A 12629-nucleotide genomic window follows, 5' to 3' on the forward strand; every position below is an offset into this window, starting at 1 on the left:
AAATCAAACTGTCCAACCTCAGCACATTTCACTTGCCAGGATGTTACAAGGAATAACCCGCTGAAACAATGGATATGCGGTATGCGCTTTATGCAACAATGGAATACCCTAAATCAAGGCTCACTCCTACCTCATCTAAATCAAACTGTCCAACCTCAGCACATTTCACTTGCCAGGATGTTACGAGGAATAACCCGCTGAAACAATGGACATAATGCAGTAGCATTTAGAAGTTATGTACCGGTAACTAATGACAGGATCGTCTGGATGATCAATTTCTGTATCATGAATGAAGCAACGTTTTGGTGTTGATCAATGCCATGACTGTTATGAAGCAAGTAAATATTCAGAGTGAATGGGCGAGAAGGTGCAGGTAGCAGTAACGATGTGATTACAATAAACAATAGACATGTTTAAGCCAGAGTTGATTAGTAAACCAGGATCACATCAGTCAGTTTTAAAGTGGATACCCCACTCAGACACAGTAATACTGACTGAGCTGACCAGTCCATGTTTTAGCCCCTTAATGCCGAGCAGCAGGCAGGGTAACAACAAGTAACATCTTTCACCGTCTTTTGGTATGACACACCTGGGGATAGAACCACTGACCTTCCACTCTCTGGGCAGACAGTGTATCCACTAGACCATGGAGGTGGTCCGCCGGCCATATATAGAAGAATGAAGTGAGAGATCAAATATGTTATCAACAAATTGAAATGATGTATTTACGTGTCCTGATAGGATGGCAGTCCATGGTAAATGTACTGTATGTTTTATGTTTATAATTTGGGTTTAACGCCACTTTTATCAATACTCCAGTTATATCGCGGCGTTATAACACACGAAGGGTGCTAATTGGGATTGTTCACTAGCCAATATATTAGCCAATATCGCTGTGGGCGCTTATTAGAGCGGGGCGCTTATTACGTCGAATACGGTACATTAATGATTTAAAAGGTGTTTAAATATTTGTAGCTAAAGCACCAGGACATGTTCAAGGAATCCTGGTCAAGACAATCATCTGTGTATCAGTGCAGGGCATGGAAGACAATATCTTGATTGAAGTCCAGTCACTGAAAAAATCAAACCACTCAAGATGCTAATCTTGTATTATGTTCACCTGAATGCTCCGGTAAACTTATGTTGACAGTATTTTCACCTCACTGATGAATACTTGAAGTTCCTTACATGCTTAGTAAACAGCACCTTTGACACAGGGTCATGGTTGATATTGAAGAAAATAAGACTTACTTATTTGTAGAGGAAAGGATGACCCACCTATGCTGTGGGTGTGCAACTATTCACCGGTGTGTCAGTATAGCTGTAAGTGAGGTTCATCAACAGAAGCTATGGTGCTTTTACTCGCTCACAAAATGAATTTCCATGTGGGGAACACCTTCCTTTATTCACTCAGTAAACTTCTTTTCTGCTGTGAATGTAAGAATGAAATCCTATGGCCCGCACTCTGCTGTCATTCTGTCAACGTTGGCTGGACTTTTATGTGACTGCGACCATTTTGTGAATAGTTTTATTGCCCCAAATGCATTCTTAAGTAAAAGGCAATAGTTTCTAATGTGTGTCTGAATAATGAAAGCGGTGTTGGAAGGCTGTGGGTCTCCATGTTTTTGTGATGTCAGGAAATACTGGTGAATGTGTAAGCTTTAAGCTCCCCTTGAATGGGATTAAACCAGTGCTGTTTACACAGGGAAATCTAGCACCTCTGTTTCAAACACTGGAAAGAATAACTCCTTATTCTGGGAGTTAGTGCACATCTGTTTGGAGCCAATTGTGGGATTTCCTTTGAGAGGCAGGACTAGTATTGTGGTCGGTGTGTCACTGGGCAAGTGATCACCAGAAATTCAGGGCAATGTGACATTATTTGAAGGTGTGAGGAATATAACACGACCCTGGGATATTGAATATCCTCAAATATTTGGTGGGATGATATCATGGTTTTATCACCAGCTGAGAACAAAATCACCATGGAATTATGTTCAGTGGTATTCTTTCATCAACAATCAGAGGTGTGGTTTGAATATTAATGGATTAATGTTATGAACATTTTGTTGACTTGAATGCTTAATAAGTATTTATCAGTCTGAGCATCCCCTCCAGGAATTTGACCAGGGCAGGATTAGTGTGAGGCGTGAATGTCGGCTTCTACCTATCTAATAATGAGTTTATCTGTGGTGTTGCTGAGAAGAGGAATGCCCTTCTGTATGCTCCAGGATCTCCCAACATTGAGTTGATCCTGTAGTTTGTATCATGAGGATTGTGGGCATGCTTCCCTTATCTAGGAGATTCTCCTCAAGTCGTCATATCACCCAATGTGTGATGTATGAGGCATTATGACCGCTGATCAGCAGGTTAAACTTGTGTGAAGGGCCGATCCTGGCACAGATGATATATTTATGGGTCCATTTAAAAAAACAATACTTACCTCACAGGTTGGTTTGAAGGTATTTTTGCCGAGCATTTCAAAGAGGTGAGTGTCATTAGCTTTGTGTGTTTAGACTGTGAATCATGTGTCATCGTATGTAATGCTTTGTGCACCTTGTTTATTTCCATCTGCAAAAACAACATGAATGTGATTCGGCTTGTCCAACCAGTGGAGCAGGGCAACAGAGGGCCCACGCATCTTGTCACACCATCTTCAAAGCTGGATAACTCACGTCTCTGAACATTTGGCCACTGTGACCGAGCAAATACATTTCTACAGAGTTGATATGACCTCGTATTACCCAACCAGTTAGTATAGGACCAGACAGGATTAACATGTTATTCCCTAAGCAAGAAGTATCGATGAAGATGGTCACTTTCTCCAAGGGACATTTTTTGCGCTGTTTGACTTAAACTGAACTTGGATTTCACAATGCTTGTGTTGGATTTGGAAAAGACAGCTTGTCGGTTCCTTTTACAAATTGGACTTGACTTAAATTGAAATGTTTTTTCAGGTTGGAATTAAATCCTGTCTTTGAGGAAAGATATTTAATTCTGGTAAAGAATGCTGTTAACAATTTAAAAACTACATTCACAAGTGTTGCATGTATGCTCCCCTGATGACAACAGCCTTTAAAGAAACATGGTTGAGATTGAGATAAGATGGTTGGAATAGTTGTGTGACGGTGGTCTCTCCTGGGCAGTGAATCCAGCGCCATTGAGAGTGGAACTTGGTCTTCTGACAATTTCAATGATAAAAACTCCTCTGTCTGGACTCACCGAGAGAGACCTGTTGATTTGAGCCTTGAAGAACACACACAACACATTGTGTTTAACAGTCTAACATCAACACTCAAGTGTAGCCATTGTTTTTTATTGTGAGTTTTGTTCGGTCTCATTTGAAGATAGCTGGCATACTGTTTGGAAGCAGGTGAACGGACAGAGGCGAAGAGTTGCAGCTTCACTCCTGGATAACAAGTTATTCCTCGGTGCAAGATGTGAAACATCTTGTTGATGTTTAAATGGCGTGTATCCGTGTTAAAGTACAGTCGCTGATATCTAAACTGCAGTCCAAGTATGGAATACAAACGAAACAACTTGTGACACCATTGAAGAAATTTAATGAGGTAAACCTTCTTTGTTTTGAAGTATGCCAGTTAGTGAAGTAGTGTCTGGTGTGCTCCTGTTTTAACTGACAGTCTTGAAAAATAGCTCCACCGACAAGGAAAGCTGAAACGATGCCCTGATATCACATGTACCTATTTTCCTTTCACACAAGTGAACCTGTAGCATTATTATCATGGGTCAGTGTTGTAATTAGATATGGATTCTATTGAAAAAACCGTAGTGAACATAATTAGTGAAACCATCTACGATGAGGGCTACTACTGGGATGTTGAAGTTTTGTGTAATATTCCAGCTATATGATGTCAGTTTTAGTCTGTCTGAATATATTAAAGTCCCGTTCAAGTCAATAATGAGGGGGCCCAGTCGTCTTAGGCGGCGCGATTTCGCTGTGCAGAGTTCCGTCCCTTGGGCGTGCCAGAAACCTATGATTGTGGGTTCGAATCCCAATTCGCCCCAATTATGTTTCTAGGTTTGTCAGCACCATACCCGTGCTCGTGGGTTTCACTGAAGTGGTAAATGTCTTAGGCCTGCATCACTCCCGATAGGGGTACAATGTGTGAAGCCAATTTCTGGTGTCCCTTGCAATATTGCTGGAATATTGCTAAAAGCGGCATATAACCATACTCAGTCACTCAAGCGGCATATAACCATACTCAGTCACTCACTCACCTTCCTCCCACATCAGGCTGACACGCCGTGGTATAACTGTTATACTGTTAAAAGCAGCGTTAAACCCAACTCACTCACTCACTTAATAATGATTGGCAAGTCTAGATTGCCGCAGCTCCTGAAATTAAGGATTGTTCTGGGCTCCATATTTTGTGGATGTATATTTTTTAATGAGAACTATTTCTTGGACTAAATGTTAGTCTACGACAGTGTGTAAACAATGAAATCTGGACCAGACAATCCAGTGATTGACATCATGAGCATCATTCTACGCAATAGGGCTGTACTCATAATTTAGTGTCATGGGGACTATTTTTAGAAGAAAGAGCATTAATTACATTGAATACGATAATAAAGTTTAATAGAACCTTCATCCAAAACTGACCTCTGAAGACAGGGCAGAGATAGAAGTGAAGTGGTTAATGGGACCCCTTTTGTATAACATACGTCTTCATGTATTTCATGTTAGATGTGCCCATTTCTGGTGTCCCAACTGTGATATTGCGGGAATATTGATAAAAAGCGGCGTAAAATCAAACTCACTCACTCATGTTAGATGTTTACCTTCTCCTACATCAGGAGGCAAAAGGTTTGATCCAATGTTAAATTAAAGTAACTATGATCCTGCTACAGCTTTAAGGGGGCATGGTTGGCCCACTACTGTAGCATTGTTGAAGTAGATTTGAATTAAAGTTTGGAATAAAACAGTTTTCCCCAATTTGCCTTTCAAGGCCACTTAGTTTGGAATCCACATTCTTCCCTGAGACATGACAGTGAGATGATGATTACATTCTGCTATGATGGAGGGTATTTTGCTATCACACAAGGGGCACCTGTTTTCCTGATATCATAGTCACATGATCAAGGTTCCATTGTTTAACAGAGTAAGTGTGTGTATGCTGGGTTTAGACAAAATTCAGCTTAAACATCTGTTGAAAGTGTTTCTCATCATTTTGACCAAGATATTTACAGTTGTAGGTGTTTTCTTTGGTAGGTGGTGTTGCCTTCTCTTAAAATATATTGTGGGGGCACAGGTGGCCCAGTCGTCTAAGGCGCCGCGATTCGCTGTGCAGAGTTGTGTCCCTTGGGCACGGCAGAAACCTATGATCGTGGGTTCGAATCCCGGTTCGCCCCGATTATGTTCCTAGGTTTGTCAGCACCGTACCCGTGCTCGTGGGTTTCACCGAAATGGTAAACGTCTGAGACCTGCATCACTTCAGGCTTTCACGCCCTGCCGCGATATAACTGGAATACTGTTAAAAGCGGCGTTAAACCCAATGCACTCACTCACTCACTCACTCACTCACTCACTCACTCACTCACTCAAATATATTGTCCATGTATCATTGCATTGGAAACACATTTCTCTTCTTTAGGATATATATGAAGTGGTACTTGGAACTATTGTGTATAAGATACCCATAAAGTTAAAGAGCTGGACAGTCAGTGTATGGATAAGAGTATAGTCAATACGCTTTAGAAGTTGTATATAGGGTTTAACAGCCTGTATCATGAATGGTGTTGCTAAACAGATGTTGTGGTGACTGCAGCCTTTCTCTGACTGGCAGTACCTTGCACCCTGGAGCCATCATCCACTGTGTTGTCCCTGCTGACTGACTCACACTGTCAGTGTGACCTGGTACATGTGCAATGTGGTAGATGTGTTAGTGTGACATGGTAGATGTTAGTGTGACAGGGTAGATGTGTTAGTGTGGTATGGTAGATGTGTGACACGGCAGATGTGTTAGTGTGATGTGGTAGATGTTAGTGTGGTATGGTAGATGTATGACATGGCAGATGTGTTGGTGTGACATGGTGGATGTGTTGGTGTGATGTGGTATATGTGTTGGTGTGATATGGTAGATGTGTTGGTTTGATATGGTAGATGTGTTGGTGTGATATGGTAGATGTGTTGGTGTGACATTGTAGATGTGTTGGTGTGATGTGGTAGATGTGTTGGTTTGACATGGTAGATGTGTTGGTTTGACATTGTAGATGTGTTGGTGTGACATTGTAGATGTGTTGGTGTGACATTGTAGATGTGTTGGTGTGATGTGGTAGATGTGTTGGTTTGACATGGTAGATGTGTTGGTTTGACATTGTAGATGTGTTGGTGTGACATTGTAGATGTGTTGGTGTGACATTGTAGATGTGTTGGTGTGATGTGGTAGATGTGTTGGTTTGACATGGTAGATGTGTTGGTGTGACATGGTAGATGTGTTGGTGTGATATGGTAGATGTGTTGGTGTGACATGGTAGATGTGTTGGTGTGATATGGTAGATGTGTTGGTGTGATATGGTAGATGTGTTGGTTTGACATGGTAGATGTGTTGGTTTGACATTGTAGATGTGTTGGTGTGACATTGTAGATGTGTTGGTGTGACATTGTAGATGTGTTGGTGTGATGTGGTAGATGTGTTGGTTTGACATGGTAGATGTGTTGGTGTGACATTGTAGATGTGTTGGTGTGATATGGTAGATGTGTTTGTGTGACATTGTAGATGTGTTGGTGTGATATGGTAGATGTGTTGGTGTGATATGGTAGATGTGTTGGTGTGACATGGTAGATGTGTTGGTGTGATGTGGTATATGTGTTGGTGTGACATTGTAGATGTGTTGGTGTGACATTGTAGATGTGTTGGTGTGATATGGTAGATGTGTTGGTGTGACATGGTAGATGTGTTGGTGTGATGTGGTAGATGTGTTGGTGTGACATTGTAGATGTGTTGGTGTGACATTGTAGATGTGTTGGTGTGATATGGTAGATGTGTTGGTGTGGCATTGTAGATGTGTTGGTGTGATATGGTAGATGTGTTGGTGTGACATTGTAGATGTGTTGGTGTGACATGGTAGATGTGTTGGTGTGACATTGTAGATGTGTTGGTGTGACATTGTAGATGTGTTGGTGTGACATTGTAGATGTGTTGGTGTGGCATGGTAGGTGTGTTGGTGTGACATTGTAGATGTGTTGGTGTGATATGGTAGGTGTGTTGGTGTGACATTGTAGATGTGTTGGTGTGACATTGTAGATGTGTTGGTGTGACATTGTAGATGTGTTGGTGTGATATGGTAGATGTGTTGGTGTGACATGGTAGGTGTGATGTGGTAGATGTGTTAGTGTGACATGGTAGATGTGTTGGTGTGATGTGGTATATGTGTTGGTGTGATATGGTAGATGTGTTGGTGTGACATGGTAGGTGTGATGTGGTAGATGTGTTGGTGTGACATGGTAGATGTGTTGGTGTGACATGGTAGATGTGTTGGTGTGACATCGTAGATGTGTTGGTGTGATGTGGTATATGTGTTGGTGTGACATGGCAGATGTGTTGGTGTGACGTGGTAGATGTGTTGGTGTGACATGGTAGATGTGTTGGTGTGATGTGGTAGATGTGTTGGTGTGACATGGTAGATGTGTTGGTGTGACATGGTAGATGTGTTGGTGTGATGTGGTAGATGTGTTGGTGTGACATTGTAGATGTGTTGGTGTGACATGGTAGATGTGTTGGTGTGACATGGTAGATGTGTTGGTGTGACATGGTAGATGTGTTGGTGTGACATGGTAGATGTGTTGGTGTGATGTGGTAGATGTGTTGGTGTGACATTGTAGATGTGTTGGTGTGACATTGTAGATGTGTTGGTGTGACATTGTAGATGTGTTGGTGTGACATGGTAGATGTGTTGGTGTAACATTGTAGATGTGTTGGTGTGATATGGTAGATGTGTTGGTGTGACATTGTAGATGTGTTGGTGTGACATTGTAGATGTGTTGGTGTGATGTGGTATATGTGTTGGTGTGATATGGTAGATGTGTTGGTGTGACATGGTAGATGTGTTGGTGTGACATTGTAGATGTGTTGGTGTGATATGGTAGATGTGTTGGTGTGACATTGTAGATGTGTTGGTGTGATGTGGTAGATGTGTTGGTGTGACATTGTAGATGTGTTGGTGTGACATTGTAGATGTGTTGGTGTGACATTGTAGATGTGTTGGTGTGATGTGGTATATGTGTTGGTGTGACATTGTAGATGTGTTGGTGTGACATTGTATATGTGTTGGTGTGATGTGGTAGATGTGTTGGTGTGACATTGTAGATGTGTTGGTGTGATGTGGTATATGTGTTGGTGTGACATTGTAGATGTGTTGGTGTGATATGGTAGATGTGTTGGTGTGATGTGGTAGATGTGTTGGTGTGATATGGTAGATGTGTTGGTGTGACATTGTAGATGTGTTGGTGTGACATGGTAGATGTGTTGGTGTAACATTGTAGATGTGTTGGTGTGATATGGTAGATGTGTTGGTGTGACATTGTAGATGTGTTGGTGTGACATTGTAGATGTGTTGGTGTGATGTGGTATATGTGTTGGTGTGATATGGTAGATGTGTTGGTGTGACATGGTAGATGTGTTGGTGTGACATTGTAGATGTGTTGGTGTGATATGGTAGATGTGTTGGTGTGACATTGTAGATGTGTTGGTGTGATGTGGTAGATGTGTTGGTGTGACATTGTAGATGTGTTGGTGTGACATTGTAGATGTGTTGGTGTGACATTGTAGATGTGTTGGTGTGATGTGGTATATGTGTTGGTGTGACATTGTAGATGTGTTGGTGTGACATTGTATATGTGTTGGTGTGATGTGGTAGATGTGTTGGTGTGACATTGTAGATGTGTTGGTGTGATGTGGTATATGTGTTGGTGTGACATTGTAGATGTGTTGGTGTGACATGGTAGATGTGTTGGTGTGACATTGTAGATGTGTTGGTGTGATATGGTAGATGTGTTGGTGTGACATTGTAGATGTGTTGGTGTGACATTGTAGATGTGTTGGTGTGACATTGTAGATGTGTTGGTGTGACATTGTAGATGTGTTGGTGTGACATGGTAGATGTGTTGGTGTGACATTGTAGATGTGTTGGTGTGATATGGTAGATGTGTTGGTGTGACATTGTAGATGTGTTGGTGTGACATTGTAGATGTGTTGGTGTGACATTGTAGATGTGTTGGTGTGACATTGTATATGTGTTGGTGTGATGTGGTAGATGTGTTGGTGTGATGTGGTAGATGTGTTGGTGTGACATGGTAGATGTGTTGGTGTGATGTGGTAGATGTGTTGGTGTGACATTGTAGATGTGTTGGTGTGACATTGTAGATGTGTTGGTGTGACATTGTAGATGTGTTGGTGTGACATTGTAGATGTGTTGGTGTGACATTGTAGATGTGTTGGTGTGATATGGTAGATGTGTTGGTGTGACATTGTAGATGTGTTGGTGTGACATTGTAGATGTGTTGGTGTGATGTGGTATATGTGTTGGTGTGATATGGTAGATGTGTTGGTGTGACATGGTAGATGTGTTGGTGTGACATTGTAGATGTGTTGGTGTGATATGGTAGATGTGTTGGTGTGACATTGTAGATGTGTTGGTGTGACATTGTAGATGTGTTGGTGTTACATTGTATATGTGTTGGTGTGATGTGGTAGATGTGTTGGTGTGACATGGTAGATGTGTTGGTGTGACATGGTAGATGTGTTGGTGTGATATGGTAGATGTGTTGGTGTGACATTGTAGATGTGTTGGTGTGATATGGTAGATGTGTTGGTGTGACATTGTAGATGTGTTGGTGTGACATTGTAGATGTGTTGGTGTGACATTGTAGATGTGTTGGTGTGATGTGGTAGATGTGTTGGTATGACATTGTAGATGTGTTGGTGTGATATGGTAGATGTGTTGGTGTGACATTGTAGATGTGTTGGTGTGACATTGTAGATGTGTTGGTGTGACATTGTAGATGTGTTGGTGTGATGTGGTAGATGTGTTGGTGTGACATTGTAGATGTGTTGGTGTGACATTGTAGATGTGTTGGTGTGATGTGGTAGATGTGTTGGTATGACATTGTAGATGTGTTGGTGTGATATGGTAGATGTGTTGGTGTGATGTGGTAGATGTGTTGGTGTGATATGGTAGATGTGTTGGTGTGACATTGTAGATGTGTTGGTGTGACATTGTAGATGTGTTGGTGTGATGTGGTAGATGTGTTGGTGTGATGTGGTAGATGTGTTGGTGTGACATTGTAGATGTGTTGGTGTGACATTGTGGATGTCACAGGGGTTTCCTGTTGCTCTCTGGGATGTTTGCGACAGACATTTAAAATTGTTGAAATTTTCAATATGATGACATGTCCTGAAGTAAAACTGTGGCTATCTGTAATATGATACAGTTTTTGTTTTTTCGCTGTGATTTGTAAACATAGTGATTAACAAACATTCTTGAATATCTAGTCACTTTATAATTTGGAAAAGTCATAATCTGGTGTACGTTAATTGTCAATTTCTGTTGGGAAGGTTAGACTTTTACTTATGCTGTTATCAATGAAAACAGTGATGTAGTGCTGACATTATGTAGGTAGATACTTATATAATACAGTATTATTTAGGTGAACAGATATTTATTTTGGGTATTATGAAGGTAAATATTTGCATCGTTCTGATATTATGTGTTGTCAAGTACTATACTATTGGTATTGGTATTCTGTTTGATACTGTTGGTGTTGGGATGGTACACACCCACTGTGAGGTCAGAGCGACCTTCATGTGTACCGAGTGAACCATGAGTGCCATTCACAAGTCTACACTCAAGGCAAAGTATACATTGTAACAACAAACAGGAAACAGTGTTTATTTATAACTGCTATGTCATTATTTGTTTTAACTTTGCTTTTCAAATATGAACCAAATCAAAAGTGTAATCTATCTTTTGAAAATCTGTGACTATACGATGTGATATACTCTATGACATTATCATGTGATATATTCTCTGTGACATGAGAATGTGATATACTGTGATAATCATCTGATAAACTCTATGATAATCACCTTATATACTCTATGACATTACTAATGATATACACTATGATATGCTGCACCTAAGACATGTCCTCTTACTGTTAGAGGCACGATTGTTCATTATTATTATAACCTTGTTGTATACAGCGCTATTTAATGTGCCTTTTCAAACAGTAGCTGCTTGCTAGGGTGTGAAGTTAGCTCATGTACTTATCTCTCGATGATTACGGGCAGTTATTTCAGCTAGCTCCACCAGCTGTAGTTGTACCTCGTCAGGTATTGATGTCATAGAATTCAAGTATGTTGATAAATTGCATTCATCAAAATGATTGCTTTCATTGTCATCACAGTGTCTTGCAATATGGGAAGGCTTTCTTTCACTCTCTACAATTTTTCCGTTTAAATGGCGACACATTGTGGTTTTTAGTTGAAACCCAGAGAAGTGCAGACTGGTGACATTTCTTTGAGCTTCAGTCTACCTTCTATTAAGACATGCTCAGATATGTACAGAATCTTTCAGTCATTTGCGAGGAGGTCACCCTGCTGTCTGCCCTCAACCCTGGCTCTCTCGCTGCCCGGACAGACTGAGGCACACTCCCGTCTTGTGCAAAGTGAACTCAGAAAAAACATGCCATTGAAGTTGTTAGAAGTGAATGTCAGTTAGTGGTGTGAGTGTCCTTGTGTCCGACATGTGCTTGGCTAGTGGAGTGTGTTCGTCTTGAGCCAGCAGACCATTGCAGGTGAGGGCAGTGGAGTCCCTCCCACGACCCACTGATATGTAGACACAATCAGCTGGCGACAGACATGGCTTGGAGTATGGGAGATTGTCTGTGGACTGATTGCCAGTGTGCTGGGAGTTGACTGTCTGACTGACACAGGTGGTGTTTCACTCACCTGCTCGTTAGGCTCACCTGAGGATAATGCTCATGAAGGTACATTTCATGTTCTACCTTCCTGCCAATCTTCCAGTCTGCTTTAAAATAAAGGTATGTCTAATTATTCATAATGACATCATTTAATGTATGTTGTTTGAATTTGGGTCAGGCTAATTAAGATAATACAATAAATATTTGTCTTAATTGTTTATATTTTTACCACGGTTATGTTTTGATCACAATCTCATTGATATTAATCCATGACAATTTCAAGCACATGTTTAGAATCATCACAATTGTGGTTTGCAGTTTAGCTGATGAAGAAGAAATAACAACGTCAAGATCTTTAACGATGTCATGCTAATTAAGGCTTTTACAAACTTCACTTTTAATTAATGTACAAAGTTTTTCAAATTAGGGGCGTTTGAACTTTTTTATTGGTGATCTCTTAAAAGCTGCTACCCTTGTATATTCATCACTGCTGTGTTTAGTATGACTGTTTGTAATAAGTGAGATTAATGTAGGAGGAATGTGGCCTCTAGGTTTACTAGTGGTGAGACAAATGACCAATGCATTGATGGGTTGCAATGTTTTGCTTCTCAATACACGTATCAACCCCACTGGCACATGAAGTCAAAAACATCAATACATAATTTAGATGTTTTCCATAGTAACTGTT

At 40.9% G+C, this 12629-nt stretch overlaps 1 protein-coding gene across 6 annotated transcripts in view; it reads left to right on the top strand.

The window, feature by feature from the left end:
• The window catches only part of LOC124140720 (centrosomal protein of 170 kDa-like), a 182767-nt gene that overhangs the window by 17757 nt on the left and 152381 nt on the right, over positions 1-12629 (top strand). For 2 of the 6 annotated variants that reach the window (XM_046508423.2, XM_046508428.2), the window contains exon 1: positions 2535-3566. The exons of 1 other annotated variant lie outside the window; for it this stretch is intronic. In XM_046508423.2, coding sequence (XP_046364379.2) covers positions 3462-3566 — 105 coding nt within the window. In that variant the 5' untranslated portion in view covers positions 2535-3461. Of the gene's footprint in view, positions 1-2534; positions 3567-11627; positions 12062-12629 lie in introns of those variants that run through there. 3 more of the 6 variants (XM_046508426.2, XM_046508424.2, XM_046508425.2) reach the window with 3 other exon arrangements.

The sequence above is a fragment of the Haliotis rufescens genome, unplaced genomic scaffold (assembly GCF_023055435.1).
Source record: "Haliotis rufescens isolate VD_foot unplaced genomic scaffold, xgHalRufe1.0.p SCAF_3, whole genome shotgun sequence".
NCBI lineage: Eukaryota > Metazoa > Mollusca > Gastropoda > Lepetellida > Haliotidae > Haliotis > Haliotis rufescens.